Here is a 20,945-nt window from a genome sequence, read left to right as displayed (position 1 = left end):
TTTTTTGACCTTTTGACCCCTTGCCTGATCACCTAGGTCAAAAATTTTTGCGGATTCGGATTCCTGAGGGTCGAAAACATATTTGCGCCCAGGTTTGATCGACAGAGGAAAAAATGGAGGTTCAGCCTTCATTTCAGTGGACTATTTATGGAAGCTTTTTAGTTACACTCTGTACGATAGTTTGTACAAAATTTCACCTAAGGAAACGGCCCTGTCTCAGATGCAATCACCGTGGCCGCCCCGCACGGCGCGATATCTCTATGTATATTACTCGGCGATGATAAGAGATGCGCGGCGTCTTTGAACAGGAGTCGCTGGCTGTACAAGGAAGCGGTCAGAATATCATAAACTATGACCGGCATGAGCGGCGGCCAGGCACATGCCATGCCTTGTTGGCACGCGCTTCCCAGAATGCGGCTTTGAAGTCGTCGCCGAGGCCGGCACGTCTCCATGTGCAGAGGCTGCGTCGTGCCCATGTCTCCCCCCTTATTAATATTGATGTGTCGCTTCGGAAACGCTTCGGAGTATTTTAATGGGTGGACGATGAGGTATGCGCGGCGACGGCGCGGGATTCATTAAAATTGAAGCTGGACGGCGGACTTCTAAGTTACGATCTGTGATTTTTCGCTTCGGGTTCTTGCTGGGGGCTCAGGGGACCTCGCGGCTAGGATGGCATTGTAGTTGCCTTGTTGGCCGCAAGCCGACCACAGCCGCAGATTTTCTCGAAGTTCCACCACAATCTATCAAGGAACACACATTAGTCTAACCCACGCTTATCACACATCTAAAAGAAGTTTTATTCATTTCTAGTGTTTCTAAACCTAAAAAGTGTTAGCCATATATTTTATATTTAAAAAAATCTTTTGAGTTTGACAGAAATACCAGTTAAATATCAATTGTAACTACAACTCTTTTCAAACGAACTATTCTTGAAATAATGAAAGGAACTGTCTTCTGAATATTACATATACAGGGTGGCCAAATGAAAACGAAACAGAGCCATTTTCAGGAACTGCGTCAAGATTGTAGAAAAACGCTCAGACCCGTCGATTTTAGATTAAAGGGGGACATTCTTTGCTGGTATTTTTGACTCCGCCACTTTCACCCCCAAGCAAAGGTAAGCATCATCCCAAAATATTTAAATGGCATTGGGGGTTGAGTAATATTCCTTTTGAAAGCTCTTACAATTCTCTTTACAACAGACTTTAAATGTTATAATTCCGCCCAATAGTACTTTGAAAAAAAATACATTTTAAAATTTAAATTATGTTGCTTACTTACTACTTAGTTGATTAAATGTTCAAACTGATGACCGCCCTCTTCCATAGAAGAATAAGGATTTTGTTCGAAACGTTCGGGCACATTCCGAAGCATTTCCGGAGTGATTCGACGGCATTCGTCGACGATTCTTTGACGCAAATCTTCCAGCGACGCTGGCTGTGTTTTATAAATTTTACTTTTTAGGTATCCCCACAAAAAGAAATCAAGGGGCGATAAATCCGGTGATCGTGGAGGCCACTCAATACTGACTCTTCTCCCAATCCAATTCCGTAGAAAACGTTGGTATAAATACTGACGGACAATTAACGCATAATAGGGAGGAGCACCTTCCTATTGAAAAATCACATGATCTTCATCAATCATCATACTCTGGAACATTTTCAATAATATCAGTTAAGGCATGGTCAATAGCGTCTTCCAGTAATTTCAAATACATTTGGCCAGTCAAATTACCAGGTAGAAAAAAAGGACCCACCAGCCGGTCTCCGAAAATTCCAGCCCATACATTTAATTTTTCCGGTTGCTGTGTATGCACCTCGTGAAAAACTCTTGGGTTTGAATCGGACCAATAGCGGCAATTATGACGAATTACCGTCCCGTTCAAGAAAAAACTGCATTCATCAGAAAAACAGATGTTAAAAAGGAACTGTGGATCGTTCCCTGCTCCGGTCACTCATTATTTCGCAAAATTGCAAACGGCGGTCACAACCATTCTTATGAAGTTCCTGGACTAAATGTATTTTGTATTTATTCTTCTTCAAAATGGTTTGTATGCTAGTTCGATTGATCCCAGACACAGATGCCAGCTGCCTCGTACTTAATATAGGATCAAGATGAACTTGTCCCAAAACTGCAACTTCACTAGCTTCATTAACTATAGGTTTTTCAATTTCATTTTTTATTGGCTACGTTCCCTGTCTCTTGAAATTTTTTTACTAACTCTAGAACATACTTTCTCCTGACATGTCGATCTTGATATTGTTCATTAAATAGCTGAGCTAATCTATTCGCACATTTATTGTTCAAAAAACACAATTAAATAAACTACCAACCAACGCTTCCAAATAATACTAGAAAATAATTTGGAATCCACTAATTTTACGTCCATTGTGTATGCCAAAAACCAGTGTAACGCAAGAAATACTAAATTTATACCATTGACGTACTTAACTCGAATGACTGACATTTTTACCGTTACTAATTGTTTTTACATACTTACCCTTGCTTGGGGGGGTGAAAGGGCGGAGTCAAAAATACCAACAAAGAATGTCCCCTTTTAATCTAAAATCGACGGACCTGTAGGTTTTTCTACAATCTTGACGCAGTTCCTGACAATGGCTCTGTTTCGTTTTCATTTGGCCACCCTGTATTTACATAAGTATATTTATATTCTCAAAGCTTTTGATGTAACATAGCCCATACCCAATTATTACGCCGAATTTTCAGGGGAATATCAACACGAATGGTGACCAGTATGTGGTGGTTTTTCTCCTTGATCATAACAGCTTGTTACACTGCCAATTTAGCAGCCTTCCTCACCATGGAACGGATGGGTCCAACTATAGAAAGTGCTGAGGATTTGGCAGCTCAGAATAAAATCAAATATGGATGCGTTTCAGGTACGGTATGTAGATAGACTACCTTAATATTGGCTATAAAATAGATACATATTAAAAAATAGGATCATTACAAATTTTTTAGAAATACGTGAAAAATACTAAATAATTTGATTGAATACGGCGAAATAGCAGCCTCTATTATTTAATGGGGTTGCTGACTATTATTGGTCACAAGGTAGTTCTATTTTCCCATTTTTCTCATATTTCGAAGGTGTAATTTGAAATTCCAATTATATTCCGAAATTTCAATTAAATTTTTGGAAAATTTAGTTAAAAATAAGAAATAATTATAATGAGGATATCTGTAGGCATCAGTCTAAACTCCATTTCTTATAAAACAAAGTGCGTTTCAGGAGGGGCTACGGAAGCCTTTTTCAAGGACACCAACTTCTCCACCTACCACCGTATGTGGGTGCAGATGGAATCCGCCGAGCCAACCGTGTTCGAAACGGGCAACCCGGAGGGTGTCAAGCGCGTACTGAACAGTAAGAGGCAATACGCTTTTCTCATGGAGAGCTCCTCCATAGAATACCAAACGGAGAGGAACTGCGAACTGATGCAGGTGGGGAACACGTTGGACTCCAAGGGATACGGCATCGCCATGCCGACTAGTAAGTTTAGGGTCCTTTAAGAGGATCTTAGAAAGATATATGTAGTTGGGAATTAAGATAACAGGCGTTTGCTACATCAAGAGTGAGCAGGGTGGAATACAAGTATTTATAGCCCAATGAATTATTTTCGGAATGTAATATACAGTTTAAATTACTTTTTCGAAAACTGTCATCAAGAATCGACATTTTCGTTAAATTTTCAGTTGATAAAGTGAGTTTTTTTTTTGTCACCTAGCTCTAAAAGACTTATATGTTCTAGAACGCTAAAGTCTTTTTCGTTCTAGAACATAAAACAATGTCAAAATAATTTGTAATTTTTTCGAGACTTATTTATGATTTTATTGATTAATAGACCGGGAGATATTAGACTGAAGTTCGACGACGTCTTTCTCGTTTATGCCTCTGAGAGTACTGAAAGGTAACCGAGACACAAATACAATAAACTAAATTTAAGATGGGCTGCGTTACACCTTTGTGAAAATTCAATTTTTCTTTTCAAAAAAATAATGTGTACAGTGTACAGCGAGGTATTTCTCACTTATGCTATGTTCATAAGTTGAAGGGAAGTATCTATTTTATCACAAAATTTTTTTGGCATAAGTGTCGCAAGGGACCTAAAAATGGAAAACTTTGTAAGAAAATGTGAAAAACATATTTAATTGTCTACCAATTTCTCATTAATGCCAATTAGAAATATGACATTGTTATATTCGAAAAGCTCATAAAAAACCATTAACATAAGTCCTACTAAGGACTGACTGAACATGGCATAAGCGAGAAATGCGTCGCTGTACACATTATTTTTTGCAAAATAAAATTAAATTTTCACATAGATGTCCCGGCGGGCACATCAGTTTTTTCCATAATCTTACTCGTCTCTAATGTATCTTTCAGTACCCTAAAAGGCATAAACGAGAAAGACATCGTTGAACTTCTACGAGTATCTCCCGGTCTATAAACAATATACATTTTAAGTAATATAACATTTCAATACCTACAAAACAGTAACTAAATTGAAAGTGCCGATGTTGCAGTGAGTTAAATTTATGCCAGATCCAGTGCTTTTAGTTCTGGGTGTTCGATGAGGCTGCTGCTGTAATTGTTTAAGTTTACTGCGCACGTTGTATTATTGGCAAGTTCCGTAGGCTCTGCTGAAGATGGTAACAATTTATTTGCGAATGAAATTTTTATTTTGTATAGAATCTTCTATATAATATGTCTTCACTACCGTACTAGAACACCACACCCCATGTCGTTTAATGATGGTAATATCGGACCCTGCGTCGGTTAACAGAGTGGCGGAAGAACTTCTAAATCAGTGCCCTGTATAAGTTTCCGGATGAGACAAATTGAGATGAGTTGCTATTTCTTTTGTTACATTCCTTATTTTGTTGACGGCAACCACTTGGTTAACACATTTTTCTCTGACGTACATCACAAAAAATCTTCGACTTGTAATAAGTACCAGATGTAAAGCACAGTATTTGTAGTATGTCTTCATTTGGTTTGGGCTTGAAATCACAAAACATCTCGGAGTATGAGTTTTAGAATCGGGAATTTTTATAATAATAATTGAATCTTTGTCTTCTATATCATCGATCGTTATCTCTTCTCAAAGCTCCACAAACACCAATTATTAAAATAACCTGAAAAGTTGACTAAAAATTAGTTAAGTCGATCGATTTGTATTAATCTGAATTACCTTTTCTAGCAGAAATCTATTATCAGGTGTTTCTTGTAAAAATCTCACAATTTCCTCTTAGAACTCTGGACTTTTTCGGACAGTATTCAACTGAGTTGCTTTTCAAATATGGTATTAGTTTTGGAAATTTTCTGATATATACATTTTTTGGCATTCAGTGTACTTTTTAACATGGAAATACTGACCATAATGTCGAGGATTTAATTTTATTAATTTTATGTTCGAAGTATGCCGCTTCGGACACTTTTAGAGTTTTTCTTCGAACTACACCACCTTTTGCATTCATTGTAGGCAATCTCGTACTGTCTCGACGATTTTTTGGGGATTAATTGTGAAAGAGCACTTTATGCCCTTCCAATACTTTTCCTGGTAAAGCTCGTCTTCAATTTCCGAGCTCTTTTTGAATTAAACGCTATTAAAATATGAATTACAATATAAGTATAATTCTTTTTTAAGAGACACTTTTTATATGACACTTTTTTCTTTTTTTCGCAAACAACTAATTTTTAATGTTTATTAGATTGCTATAGTTATGATACTCACCGTGCTAAACCATCTTGATTCAACCACGGTTCAAACGATTTCAAATATAAATAAAATTGTTGTATATAACACAATTGTCTTATTTTATTGCAGTTTTCAAAAAAATATTGTTTGCATCTCGAGCGCGAAATGCTTTTGCATTCACGAATGGATATTTTGCCTCACTAAACTCGGCAAAAGTATAATTTCTCGTTCAAGATATAAAAATAGCTATTCTCTGACGTAAAAGTTAGTAAACAATGTTTAATAAACTGAAAAGCAAACAAATATGAGAGCACAAAAAATTTAGAAAGACGAAACACTAATGATGTGCTTCTTTAGAAGCTTGTTACGCTAATTTCAAGGACGTGTTCAAAGGCAGTTAAAAATCCCATAAGATAGATATGGAAAAGTAAGAGTAATAACAGCAAGGGACAAATATTAAATCAGAACATTCTCAAATAAATACAATAAGTGAAAGAAGCATCGACATGAGAATGAGAGCAATTTTTTAAAGTCAGTGACTGTCAGTAACTCTTTGCCACTAGGTAGAAAGTAAAACTTTGTGCCAAATGGTATTTATGGCATATGCTTTGTAGATTATATCTCACTAGTAGTAGTAATTGCACAATTTTTCACAGCAACTTCAAATATGAATTAACATCAAAATGTCAAGTTTGATTTTTAATTTTAGTCACAATTTTGGTGTGAATAGTCCTTACCGAATAGCACACGCCCTTAAATTATTTCGGAAAATTGTTTCTTTACCTCGAAGATAAATTTAATTTCGTTTCCAATTTTCCTCAAGGTTGGAGATATCCTCCGCAAGTGTCGAAATTGGCCCACCTGTTCAGTGCTCATGAAAGAAAATAAATCGGAAATATTACCAGAAGTTTGTATATTTTCATGTCTATATTAAACATCAGAACACTTCCAACTCCCTAAAGACCAATTCCGAGCAGATACTCGATATTAAAAACGACATTTACAATTTTATTGCCACACGGACTCATAAAATCCAATCACACAAAACGACAAATACAATTCGATAGCATTTGTCTCAAATCCGGGAAAGGCTAAACTTGCTGCGGGGAATACATGAAATTTTTATTGAACCGAAATCAATAATTTCCAGCACGAGAATTGCTTTAAGCCCACGGAAAATCCATCGAAAAGGGCGACTGGCTATTAAAGCCAACGTGGTCGAACGTGCAAGACAGATTTAGCTACGTCTTTCATTTTCCCGGACTCGCCCTCATTTCATCATATTTCAAATCTAATTCTGCAGAATCAGTCGAATGGGTAGGTACTAGGAAGATTGTGTACGTGACCTTAGAAGGTTCATTCAATCTATTTTTATGTTGCATTGGTTGAAATATTTCTACCGATTTTATTTAAATTTAGCAGCGAATAGAAACTGTAGTCCATATTGCTATATTAGCTTGTTACTTTGTACAAAGTATTCCTAATGTTAATAATCGAGAATCAAGAAGAGGTAACAGACAATTTATACAACAGCAGCAAGTTATAAATTAAACCAAGTTTTAGAATTAAATTCCCCATAAAATAAAGTAGTAAAAGTCGCCAACGGGTTTAAACACTCTGTCACATTTTAATGGTGCATCATCCCTTATCAACCCTTTAAAATGCTTCAATTGAACTCTACTTACTGTCGATTAATGCTCCTGGTACACTCACCCTGTACCAAATTTGATTCAAGTTCAAGAATAACTGTGTAAGTTGCGGTAAGTCACCATATTGTGGGTTCCCGTACATGCCCTTGCTCTGAGACGGTTCTTATGCGAAACACTGTATAATTATTGTTGTCTTTAAACAACATCATATAATTTATAAATTACTAAAATGTTGGTACCAATGAGCTAAATAGATTTACAACTGATGAATAAATCTCTGTAAAGCAAAGTTCTATACAGGGTGTAACTAAATAAGTGTAAAACATTTAAGGGGGTGATTCCTCATCGAAAAAAAGATAGGATCTTTCATATAAAGAAACTTCATTGGAGCATCCCTTGTTAAGATACAGCCCCTTAAAGGGGGTACATAAAATTTGTTTAACAATTTTTTTCACAAGCACTAAACAAGTTACAATATTGAAATTAACCTGACATTTTCTACTACCAAAAAGACACTTAGCCAGTAATTTATTTGGTTTACCCCATGGTAGTAAGGGGTGGAAAACGCAACCCCTAAAATTTATTTCCAACGTAATTTTTTGTCTTATTATTTTTTTACCATTTAAAAAATTATTTCCGATAGCCTGTTTCATTCTAAAAAAAAATGTCTCTTGAATTTTTTGCCCAAATTAAACCAGTTCGCAGTAAAAAATTATTTTACGAACAACTACAGAGATACATCGTCATAAATGCGGACTGGATTTACTGTTATTTTGTAGTTACTACCTGCATTAAATGATTAAAGGGGAATAATCAAAACTAATTTAATAATAACAAAACATACAACATGTAGAAATCATAGTAAATGTTCAATATGTCTACCTTCAGACATTACGCATGCGTCTAGACGTCGGCGCATTGAGCCACGTATTCGCTCAAATATTCCTGGAGTCTCTCTAATTACCCTGCACGCATCGATAATGCGGTTTCTTAAGTCCTCTACATCGCGAACAGGAGTACGATAAACCAAATGCTGCAAATGGCCCCAAGTAGACAAATCCAGAGGATTGAGATCCGGGGATCGAGCGGGCCAATTCTGTGGTCCTCCTCGACCTATCCACTGATTTGCATATGTTTCAGTTAAATGCTGACGTGCTACTTGACTAAAATGGGCGGGAGCCCCATCATGCATAAAAACCATATCCCTTCTGACGCCCAAAGGAACTTCCTCCAGCAGTACGGGATGCACTTCTCTTAAAAATTGAACGTATGCCTCACCATTTAATCGAGGAGGTAGAAAATGAGGCCCAATTAAATAATCCCCAATAACTCCGACCCACACGTTAAGAGAAAACTGTTCTTGATGGTTAGTTTCGACAATAGCGTGAGGGTTTTCATCAGCCCATATGTGGTAATTATGAAAATTAATAATCTTGTCCCGAGAAAAACTACATTCGTCTGTGAATTCGATCGTCTTCAGAAAGTCACGATTTCTTCTAATCATTTCCAGCATCCAATTGCAAAATTCAAGACGGTTCGGAAAGTCTCGCGGTAACAGTGCCTGTACTCGTTGCAGATGGTAAGGGTATAAGAGATGTTCCTTTAAAATTCGAAATACCGTCATATGATCAACATTTAGCTGGAAAGCAATCTTTCTAGTACTGGTAGTAGGTTGTTCTTCTATCAAATTAAGTACTGCTGCCTCAAGCTGTGGTGTTCTTACTTCTCGATGGCGACCACAATCCTGCGTTCTTTTGTTGAATGAACCATATTCACGTAATCGTTGATGAAGTCAGACAAATATTCTATGTGAAGGATGCTGCCGTTGAGGATACATTTCAGCATATCTTGTAGAAGCTTCTAACCCATTCCCCTGCGACAGACCGTAAACGTAATGCATATCAGCCATTTCCTCATTTGTGTATGCCATTTTAATAACAAGTGAATTATTAAAGTAACAAATTAAGAACAGAACAATACACAATTAGTATTACTTCAATTTCAAAAATTTACAAACTGACAGCTTGATTCCAATTTAATTGTCAGTATCGCTAATGGCGGCCTACTAGATAAATTAGTTTCGTATTTTCGTTTTATGGCGATATGTATCTTGTTCGTAAAATAATTTTTTGCTGCGAACTGGTTTAATTTGGGCAAAAAATTCAAGAGACATTTTTTTTTAGAATGAAACAGGCTATCGGAAATAAATTTTTAAATGGTAAAAAAATAATAAGACAAAAAATTACGTTGGAAATAAATTTTAGGGGTTGCGTTTTCCACCCCTTACAACCATGGGGTAAACCAAATAAATTACTGGCTAAGTGTCTTTTTGGTAGTAGAAAATGTCAGGTTAATTTCAATATTGTAACTTGTTTAGTGCTTGTGAAAAAAATTGTTAAACAAATTTTATGTACCTCCTTTAAGGGGCTGTATCTTAACAAGGGATGCTCCAATGAAGTTTCTTTATATGAAAGATCCTATCTTTTTTTCGATGAGGAATCACCCCCTTAAATGTTTTACACTTATTTAGTTACACCCTGTATATTTAATTCTATTTAATTAAAATGTGTTTCCCGTTTTCAACATTAAGTTTTTACCCACCAAACAGCACGGCGGTAATGACACAAGTCCGCCTTAACCCCAGGGGTCCGCTTTGTAATCGTCCAGATATCCAACATATTTTGAGAGTCAATCCGTAAACCCACTTAAGTTTAAATTTCTGTTATGCTTTCGGGAGAATTTATTAGTCAATCGAGTATGAGACCGTAAGCATTTAACAAAGAAACCATAAAACGTCGGAACTGCTAAAGGAGTTAGGTTCTCCGCAGTAAAAGAACTGCGGGGGTCCAATTGTTTCGTATGCAAAGAGATCCACCGACAGGGTACCAGTGGCGCAGCAGATGGGCAGGTGTCTGGAAATTGAGTCGCGCCGTTTGAAGTCTGTATTACCTGGAGCTTATAGTGACGTTCCTGACAACCAGAAATTGACGTTTGGTCAGTGGTATCACTTAGACATTTTAAAATCGGGTAAATGTGTTAAATATATTAAAATAATCTTTTACAAGTTACAGTAAAGAGTGCCTAAAGGAGTGTAAAAAATTTTGAAAGCAGGGAAATAAGAAAAAACTGTTCATAGTTTCATTTTTTTAGCAGCACTTTTACGGTAGATACTAAAATTTTGTTAAAAATTGTAACATAACAAATTGTGTGGAAAGGTTAATCTTATTTTCAATAAAATTGCACCGTTTTTGAGAAAACTCTTAATGATAGGCATATTAAACTATAAACTATACTAATTCAGTTTTAACTAGCTTGAAAGAGAAAAATATTTTCTGTTAATATTTTTTATTCATATTTTATTTATTTATTTATTTTATTTATAAGCTTTAAAGACAAGTACAAAGTGAAATAAATGTATCCCTGTTTCTTCGATTTACAAACATATACGGAAACTTAAATTTGAATTTTAGGTGTACTCAATATTTATTTTCTGTGCTTGCTTCATAACGGAGTAAATCCTGAACAAGAGTCACAGTAGCGAGTAGGCGTCCTCTACACAACTACGCTTTTAGAACAAAAACGGTGTATATTGGAGCAATATATCAAACGAAAGTAGCACTGCTCTTGCCCACTTGGAAAAGGAAATAGAAATTTAAGAAATAGGAAATAAATCAAAATTGATTTAGGTTTCGGTCGGCAACAAATTTTTCAACATACCCCGAAAAAAATAGGGATTATAACTTACTCCTAAAACTAAACAGACAGAGGAAAGATTATTTTTAACAATGAATCTTTAACAATTTAGGTCTCATTTGCGTTATTAAAAAAAATCAGTGTAAAATTGTTTTTAAAACATGTTTATACAGGATGATTCCAAAGCTGTGTTATTTTCTTACAGTTTAGAATTAGTCAATACAAGAACTTTTTCAAATTTTATTGTAACTCTAAAAGTCGATCGCTACATATTCAACACAAAAGGTACAAAAACTTAATGTGTATTCCTGTTTTTATTGTTTTTATTTTATTCTTGTATGTTCCTGTAAGGTTTATGGTGAATATTAACCACGGATTTCGGATTTAATAATTCATAACTTTACCACAAATATTTCTCTAGTTCCGAGCAAATTTCAAATTTTCGCTTAACTTTCTAATCGGAACTACGTTTGATATACTGCTAACTTTTAAATTTAAAATTTATGTTACTGTTTTTACACTATTTTTTTTAAGAAAAACTTGTTTTTCAGATGCACGCTACAGGAAGGCCATAAACGAGGTGATCCTGAGGCTTCAAGAAATGGGATTTCTTCTAAAACTAAAAAACAGATGGTGGAAAGAAAAAAATGGAGGCGGTCAGTGCAAGGTAAGAAATGTTTCTATCTATGTAACTGCCAAGCTATTACGAGTATTTCTTCTGTATTTAACTAAGGAGCTATAGGCACTATTTAAAAAAGTTTCGATGTGTTATACAGAAAAAATAATAATTATGATGTTCCTTGAACAATTTTAAAATTAAATATGTAGTCTGCCAAGAAAAATAAGATAACTCGGTTGAGGTAATCACGTTTGTAACTCAATTTATTCATCATTCATACAAACTGATATCTGCTGCGTAGAATGTAACACTTGGTAACAAGGGAATGTTTTGAACACCAGCTACAAATTAATTCGAATATATTCAATGTGACAAACAATTGTCTCCAACTGAAGTCTGATCATTGGAAGAGACGTGAAAGATGTAACACATACATATATTTAAAAAAGAGCACAGCTAGCAATACCTAGCAAATTAAATAAAAGATTTCTCGCAGCAAAAATTTGAATTGCAAATCTAAAGCGAGTGCAGTATTTCACATTTTTATCTCCTTAATCTCTATCCTAGATAGAGGCGTGGTTAAATTGAAACGATTATATTTAACAATAGACCAGCACACAATGGCAGACCAGGTAAGCTGCTAACCCTAATAGGTTAAGAAAACCTTTCGACATTATTGAATTAGCAACCCGCAATAATGCGGGATAATAAATGTAGATGATCGGATGAAGATAATTCGGTTAATGCTCCCTAAGAAGCATCCCTTAATACCAATATTTCCAAAGCGTAGCGTAATCCTTCATTGACAAGGTGCAGTGCAAGTGTTCAGAACATCGTCTTAGAATAGTATAGTGTACTCGTACTTCTGCCTCATGAGTTTGTCTACACTTCTTCCCCTTAGTGTTTATAACGAGCGTTCAAATAAAAACGTAGTCAAGTTGGTTCTGAAAATTTGGACTTAGGGCGTAGCGTATAGCAAATGAACTTAAACGTCATCTGTCAAAGCGCTATATCGCCGCTATCAATTTGAATATTTTCGTTTTAAAAAGCGTTTAAAATGGTGTTTTCTCAAGAACAAAAAGTGTTTATCATAGAGTCCTACTTTAGAAATGGACGCAAGATTGATGGAATATGGAAGTATTCTATTGAGGAATGTTTCATAGAATTTCAAAATCAATTTCCCGGCGTTGTTGAGTACAAAATTTTTCAAAGTGCAGTTCAGCGTTGTGTTAATGTTTTTCGTGAAACGGGCAGTGTAACAAGAAAAGAAGGAAGCGGCCGACCTAAAAAGCGGACTGAAGAATTAAAAGAAAATGTCCAACAAATAATGGAAAATGCGCCAAGAACTTCTGTACGTGTTTTATCACAAATGGTGGGAGTATCAGTCGGTACCTGCCACACAGTGTTAAAAAAAGATTTGCGTTTGTTCTCCTATCGTTTAACTTGTCAGCAAGAACTTCATGAAGTTGATTTTCCGCGACGGGCTGTATTTTGTGAATGGTTTTTAAACAACTACGGTGAACTTCATAATATCACCTTTTTTTCTGATGAAGCCTGGTTTCATTTAAGTGGTTACGTAAACTCACAGAATATGAGAATGTGGTCTTCTGAAAAACCAGATAACTTTTTTGTCGAGGGCCCTCTACACGCTCAAAAAATTGGAGTTTGGTGTGCTCTCAATCGAAGGAGGATTTATGGACCTATTTTTTTTAATGGTACTCTTACTGCGCAAAGGTATAGAGAAGAAATTATCGCTCCTTTTGTTAACCAGCTGGAAGAAAACGAAATTACAAACTTTTACTTTCAACAAGATGGCGCAAGGGCACATACGGCAGGCGAGACGATGAATATGTTGAGGGAAGTTTTCCAAAATCGACTAATAAGTCTCAATGCTGAACATGAATTTCCACCGAGGTCATGTGATATTACGCCGTGTGATTTCTTTTTGTGGCCTTACCTTAAAAACACTATTTTTGAACTGCCTATTCCTGATTTAAACCATCTGCAGGCTCGACTTATAGACAAGATTCGTGAAATTAACAATACCCCGAGCATCTTAGAAAATGTCTTTAATTCTTTGAGGAACAGGTGTGAAAAGTGCTTGGAACAAGGAGGGGGACACTTTCAGCAGCTGCTTTAATTTATTGTTATAACAAGGAGGGGGACACTTTCCGCAGCTCCTTTAATTGTTTGTTATTGTTATCACGATTATTCTTTAAAATAAAGTTATATAGTCATTAACGTTATTGAAACTGACAGCTGCTATACAGCAGCTTGAGAAATGAGGCTAAGTTGGTCGCTATAAGCTACTCCCTACGTCCAATGTGTCAGAGCCAACTTCGACCACGTTTTTATTTGAACGCTCGTTATTATGTAATGTATTATCTTTTCTTTATCCAACCCATATATGATTTCAATTCATTCTTTCCTTGCGTGTTATTAATATTGTTGTTATCTAATTTCCATTAATGACTTGCATCCATCTATATGAGTGTGATTTTCGTTGCTTAACCCATGAGTTAATTTTTCAATTTCCTCGCTTGATTAAAGATCAAACATCATCCTTTATATGTGTTCTTTGAACAAGTGTTACAAATCTTACGTCACTTGGTGTATAGCGAAAACGATTCGACGCATTTTGCTTACATTCAACGTACTCGTCTATCAATCCATCAATTCGAGATTAGTACAATTATGCGTCATCGTAATAAAACATTGACAACTAATAATAACGACTGTTGAAAGCGCGCTCTGCTTTGATATTAGAATGAAAGCACAAAACAAACATTTAGTAAATGAATATGTTGGTAAATGACGGATGCTTCTTTTTAGGAGGACAAACATTCCGATGAGGAGGCGGCCACGGAGCTGGGGTTGGACCACGTGGGTGGCGTGTTCGTGGTACTAGCCGCCGGTGTTTGCATAGCACTCGTCATCGCCGTCTGCGAGTTCCTGTGGAGTGTGCGGAAAGTCGTCGTTGTCGAGCACGTAAGTACACAGTTACGTAACTGTTTCTAGGAAAACTAGGTCTGCGGCGAAGAAGGATCCTCTTTGAAGCGATCGAAAAGCGACCATGGCCACCTCCGTTTTCAAACAAACCATTTTTTTCTTTAATTAAATACTAATTAGATCAAAAAAGCGCTACCTGGAAGAAGCTGCTTCAATAGACAAGGGTAGAATGTGTATGACTCTAGTTGATCTACAAAATCTGACTGAATTTTGTGCTGTCATTGATGAAGTCATATAGATTGTCTCTACTTATAGTATACAGTGTACAGAAAAAAAGTTACGTTAATAATAAAATTACATTTCTAAATTTGTATATTTAAAATAATTGACAACGCGCTTTACAAAAACCGCACAGAAGAAATTCGCAGGGAAACGCTTCCTGCCTGCAAATCTCCCCCGCTGGGAATTATCGATGCTAATCAGAGCCGCGTCTGACCGGCATAAAAATTACCTGTGCCTTGCGCGAGACCGTAAATGAACAAAAATAGAGTTTTTCAGATCATTTCGTTAATTAAAAATTCGGAACGCGTCACTCCCGCACAAATTCGATGTATAATTTAGCTCCCAATTAAAACGAATTTCACTCCAGACTCCGCTGGGAGAAGGTCCTATGTATTTTTAAAATGGTCAAGAGTGAATGGGGTAGTGCAATAAGTGAAGGTATTTAACGCAGGAACCGAGAAATTATCAAAATACTGACTGTTTTAACATCCCCTACTTGCCTACTTGAATAGAACTAGTGTTTATGCAGAAATTTACGAGGATGAATTATCAATAAAACGCACATAAAACGTGGATTTCAAGTTATATGGTGTCTTTCCTCAAATTTAGGACTGCTTGTCTCTGTAAAACTTTGTCCATTAGAATACACTGCAATCGAACTTTAAACAAAACCCTGTTCTACTTGCTATAGTCAATTCACGTCCTCATTTAAGTTTTATATACAAAGAAATGTGTTATTGGATGGCACAGTTCCTTTTCAAAGTTTCATTTTCAATCAAACTTGGAATACTTTACTGAAAATAGCATCATCGCTTTCTTCTCGGCAATACCAAATGAAATTACATATATTACATATATTATATTTAAAGATAATGTTTGTAGTTATAAAAAACTGATGCTGAAAAAATTTTGACATTAAGCAAAAAGTGCACTGCAAAGTTAAAACAAAAGTCAAATGTTTTAAGTTTTTTAAAAGTAGAGAGTAGAGTATTTTGTCGTCACAGATTGAAACTTAAATATATTCCTATATTTTAACTTTTTAAATTCATCCATATACGTACTTTAATTTTTTATATGCATACTAACAAATTGCGAATTTGCCAAGTCATATGTCAAGAAAATTATTTAGGATATGACCTCGATGTTGTAGTTTTATATTGTATATAAGTAAAATTTAATTTCCATGCATTGTGATGAATTCTAGTTGACAAAATAAGTAACTTTAAAAGGAAAATGAAATCTTAAACCAATAATTTTATAGTAAAGGAAATCCTAAATAGTTGACAGTCCAAAATTGCGCTATATAAAAAGCAAATCTGTTAACTTATTCAAAAAATAATTATAACAAAAAATCTCTTTCCGAGTCATTGAAAAATAAAGTACCGTTAAAAGTTGAACAATTTTGGAGAATATAAAATATTTTTATATGCTCTATATGCTTTATATTTTTAGGGAAATGTTATATTTTATGTAAAAGTACCTGAATTCACTATTTGTAGTAACTTGTAGATATAATTGTTGTACAAAGGCTATGGACAACCTTGTTTTATTTACAACATAAACTGATTAACTATGACATAAACAAAAATTGGCACACCATTTTTTTATTTTTACTTTCTATTATGTTTTGTTTACGAAGTAGTTGTTTAGGTCGTGCAGCAACATATTCATGCCATATTGATTTATCTATATCCTAAATATTTTGTAAAATTAGTTTTTTAAATAGCTGTGTAGGGCCAACTGTATTATCACTGAGTTCATTTGTAACATTGCATTGGGGTAAATTAGAGACCCTTTTAATTCACAATCAGTATAAACGTTTATTTTTTCTATTTCTACTAGTTTCGGCTATTATGCCATCATTAGGAAAAAAGGAAAGTAAACGAATGAAATTTAGGTCAAAAAATTGTTTATTCCTAATTTGTCATGATGACTTGAAAAAAAATTTACATTTTAATTTTCACACAAACATTGTGTAATTTACTAGTACTTCTATTCAAGTAATCCTTATCCAATGATGATGGCTAAAATGCCAAAACTAGTGGAAAATGAAAATACATCAATGTAATTAAAATTCTAAAAGTTATATTATCTTCACCGCGTACGGAATTATTGCAACTTTTCAGTAAAAATATTGTTTTTTTTTTAGTTAACCCTTAAAGAAGCATTCCACAAAGAATTGAGGTTTGCCTTGGACATTTGGGCAAGAAAAAAGGCTACATTTTGCCCACCATCCATAGAAAAGTCATTTAGGTGATTGGATCAGTAATTACTGTCACAGTTTTATACATAAGTAATTAGAAAATAAATCGGTGCCGTTTTGAAATGTGTACACTCAATAAATCCTTCCTAAACCCATTTCTGAAAACGAATTTTGTTAAAGTTTGCTATACTACTTTCGAGTGATGGATAGTTATGGTTTCATAAGTGTCTAATCCTCATAAATTTTTCAAATACTAAAACAAATTATTGAAATATAGACAGTGCACTCGGTATACTTTATCACATTGAACTTTTAAAAAATGCACGCTTACAAATTTTGTTCTATGTAAAACTCCACAATTTTTCCAGTGTGAATCTAAATAAATGTGAATAAAGCCAAGTTAGCAAATTTATTTAAAGTGCCAACTTACTCTTATAATTTTCGGCACCTTCAAACGAATACCACACCATCCCACTTATCCGAACAAGAAAAAAATCCACTTAATTTCGATTTAATTTATTGCGAGGTTGTTTACATACGGAGGCATTTTGGCGAAATCTGAAAAATGTCTAGCCCACTTTTACGGATACTTAAGGTGATTAAAGCGACTACCGAATCTTGCCGAATTATGGCAACGACAAACTTAATCGCTTTCGGTAGCTGCTAATGGATCCTTATCTCTTTAAAGACCACATAGTTATTCTTTTTGAGTACAGCAAAGATAAGATACACTAAACAGTTTTGACTTCTGTCTGCTGCCAACCGGCTACCGTTGGCCTGTTGAGTTCCTAGTGGCTTATCGGCCGCGTATCTACAGGGTGACTCGTAAGTCATAAGTCAGAATAAAATGAGGCAACATTAAAATGCAGGGTAAGGTCAGTGATTATCGAATATTGATTTTTTTACTTTTAGGTATATTAGATCGTCAGTGTTTAAAGCGCAGTATATATACAAGACGTGTTTTTGAAAGTCCTTTGTCATGCAGCTTTTGAGAAAAATGTGCAGAACTGCAAGTGTTACAAACATTCCGATGCGCCGAACTCAACTCCCTCGAGCTCTGAAACGCTTCGATTACACGCTGGAGCATTTGCATTCCTCAGACATAATTCTGGTCCTCGTTTCCTCTGGCAAATGCCCTTCGGAAACCGAAATCTCTATCGAAGAGTAGCCGCTACTGAGCGAGCATGAAATTGTGCATTATCGCACAATCATCCGCAGCAGTTCCAGACTGACCCACTCGACAATTGTCGGCGAGATCACAAGCCGGCTCTTGTTTACGGAAATGGTGATGCTCACTTACCATCCTGCTGTAATAATCGTGCACTTTGATACTTCAGGGGACGGGGAATCAAGCTGATACGCCCTGCCGTCATCGTAAGCTACAGTGGAGTTCCATTCCAGTTTGGTTGTGTCTTCCACTTAAACGTATATTTAGAAAAAAAATTAACGTATGTACCATATACAGGTCCAGTTCTAAGTCCATATCATAACTTTAGAATCATTTTAAACAAAACAATCGTAAGAAACTAAGGACCTAAAACTATTGATTTTCGAAATACAGAATATTGTATAATAATGGACATGTTTTCCAATCAAGTCTTTTTTTGTAATGCTCTGTTACCCACATCATCAATAAGTAAGTACAATTAATTAAATCTTTCAAAATCTCTCATTGGCAAGAACTACATGGACATCCAATTGAGACTTCTTGCGGAACATAATAAAAAATGACTGTAATTAAAAAAAAAAAAGGAAAACATTCCAATCGCTTTGGCAAACTGATAAATATACACGATTTTATGTTTAAAAAATAAAAGTTTGGTTTATATCAAAAAGCAGTCTATATTTTTTTTCATTTCCTAATATTTTAACCTTTACCATTTTTTTCCTAGATGGAAACGTAAAAAAGGTAAAGAGTATAGAATGTTATGTGGATGACCCTGTACAATTTAGGGTGGGTCAAAAAAATCGACTATTTTTTTTANTATCACCGCAGACAGTAGTTTCGTTGTCACCCAGTATAGGCAGTATATTAATTTTTTTGATGTAGAGGAGGGCCCCTTGAAAAAAATTGCGGGGGGGCCCCCGAAGACCTTGGCACGCCACTGCCTGCCGTCATCGTAAGCTACAGTGGAGTTCCATTCCAGTTTGGTTGTGTCTTCCACTTAAACGTATATTTAGAAAAAAAATTAACGTATGTACCATATACAGGTCCAGTTCTAAGTCCATATCATAACTTTAGAATCATTTTAAACAAAACAATCGTAAGAAACTAAGGACCTAAAACTATTGATTTTCGAAATACAGAATATTGTATAATAATGGACATGTTTTCCAATCAAGTCTTTTTTTGTAATGCTCTGTTACCCACATCATCAATAAGTAAGTACAATTAATTAAATCTTTCAAAATCTCTCATTGGCAAGAACTACATGGACATCCAATTGAGACTTCTTGCGGAACATAATAAAAAATGACTGTAATTAAAAAAAAAAAAGGAAAACATTCCAATCGCTTTGGCAAACTGATAAATATACACGATTTTATGTTTAAAAAATAAAAGTTTGGTTTATATCAAAAAGCAGTCAATATTTTTTTTCATTTCCTAATATTTTAACCTTTACCAGTTTTTTCCTAGATGGAAACGTAAAAAAGGTAAAGAGTATAGAATGTTATGTGGATGACCCTGTACAATTTAGGGTGGGTCAAAAAAATCGACTATTTTTTTTAATTACTTTATACTCTGAAAAATAGGTTGCTAGACACCTCTCCAAATTCTCTCCAAATATGAGCTCTTAATTTTAATAGGAAGGTTCTCCGCTTTACAGTTTTCCATTTTTTCCTCAGTATTAAAAAAAAATTCATATCTCTCTATCAACTGTTCGTTAAAAAAATCTCTCATATACTTGTAGGAAATGGAACGCTCTACAAAAAAGGTCTCTTACAATTTCTTCGTAAACCTCACCGTTTAAAAGATATTAAAGGTTGAAGTTTGTTTATTTTAAGACAAATTTCAGTTTTGCTTATGAATTTTTTAACTCGTTAACAAAAAATTATTATGAAATGCGCAATGCATAGTTTTGTAGGAAATTAACTGCTCTACAAAAATGGTCTCTTATGATTAGTCGATTAAATAAAGCGTTTAAAAGATATTCATCGTCAATCTTCAATGCACGCCAATTTGGACAGTTTTTGATTAATAATTCGGAAAATTTCAATTTAGTTTATGAGTTTCAGGGAAATTTATACAAATTTGAGTTTCTATGAACAGAGAAATGTTTTAAACTATTTTTCTAGTTTTTTTTAGTCGTAAGCATGATTGTTTGTTCGAAAAAAAATTTGTGCATTATTTCTGACTGAGTCAATGATTCATTAAATCTTGAAAAAATAACGTTTTTGTTAGAAATTTATTATGAAAAGTATTAATCTTAAAGAAAAAAAAATGTTCAATTTGTTATTAAAAAGTTTTTTTATTTAATTATTAAGTTTTTTCAAATTTCAAACATTTATAAAATATTCGTACACTTTCCTTTTAAAAATTTTCTTTATTGCAGTTCGGGTATTTTTTGCGATGTTCTTTTACAATTTGCAATAAAAATTGAAATTGCTCTTCATTTTTTGTCAAGCATTGATTATATTCACTTACTAATACGACTATCTGACCACGTATACGAGATCATGAGTTTTAGAAACATTGAAAATGCGGTACGAACTGTACACAGGGTAGGAAAGTACCGATGGTCTATCTGAAGTTACGTGAGAGCGATAAAGTAAGCCATATAAATCCATGCGATAGAGAAGGATAGCTATAATGAAGGCATCTCTTAGTC

At 34.8% G+C, this 20,945-nt stretch overlaps 1 protein-coding gene across 1 annotated transcript in view; it reads left to right on the top strand.

Moving 5' to 3' along the window:
• Positions 1 to 17,187, top strand: part of LOC108909930 (glutamate receptor ionotropic, kainate 2-like) — a 49,515-nt gene extending 32,328 nt beyond the window's left edge. The window contains exons 12-16 of the mRNA XM_018714408.2: positions 2,728 to 2,900; positions 3,254 to 3,511; positions 11,614 to 11,729; positions 14,514 to 14,669; positions 17,062 to 17,187. Coding sequence (XP_018569924.1) covers positions 2,728 to 2,900; positions 3,254 to 3,511; positions 11,614 to 11,729; positions 14,514 to 14,669; positions 17,062 to 17,169 — 811 coding nt within the window. The 3' untranslated portion in view covers positions 17,170 to 17,187. The remainder of the gene's footprint in view (positions 1 to 2,727; positions 2,901 to 3,253; positions 3,512 to 11,613; positions 11,730 to 14,513; positions 14,670 to 17,061) is intronic.
• The last annotated feature ends 3,758 nt before the right edge of the window (positions 17,188 to 20,945 follow it).

This window comes from Anoplophora glabripennis, unplaced genomic scaffold, assembly GCF_000390285.2.
Source record: "Anoplophora glabripennis isolate ALB-LARVAE unplaced genomic scaffold, Agla_2.0 scaffold27, whole genome shotgun sequence".
Classification (NCBI taxonomy): domain Eukaryota; kingdom Metazoa; phylum Arthropoda; class Insecta; order Coleoptera; family Cerambycidae; genus Anoplophora; species Anoplophora glabripennis.
This window is presented reverse-complemented; position numbering and strand designations above follow the sequence as displayed.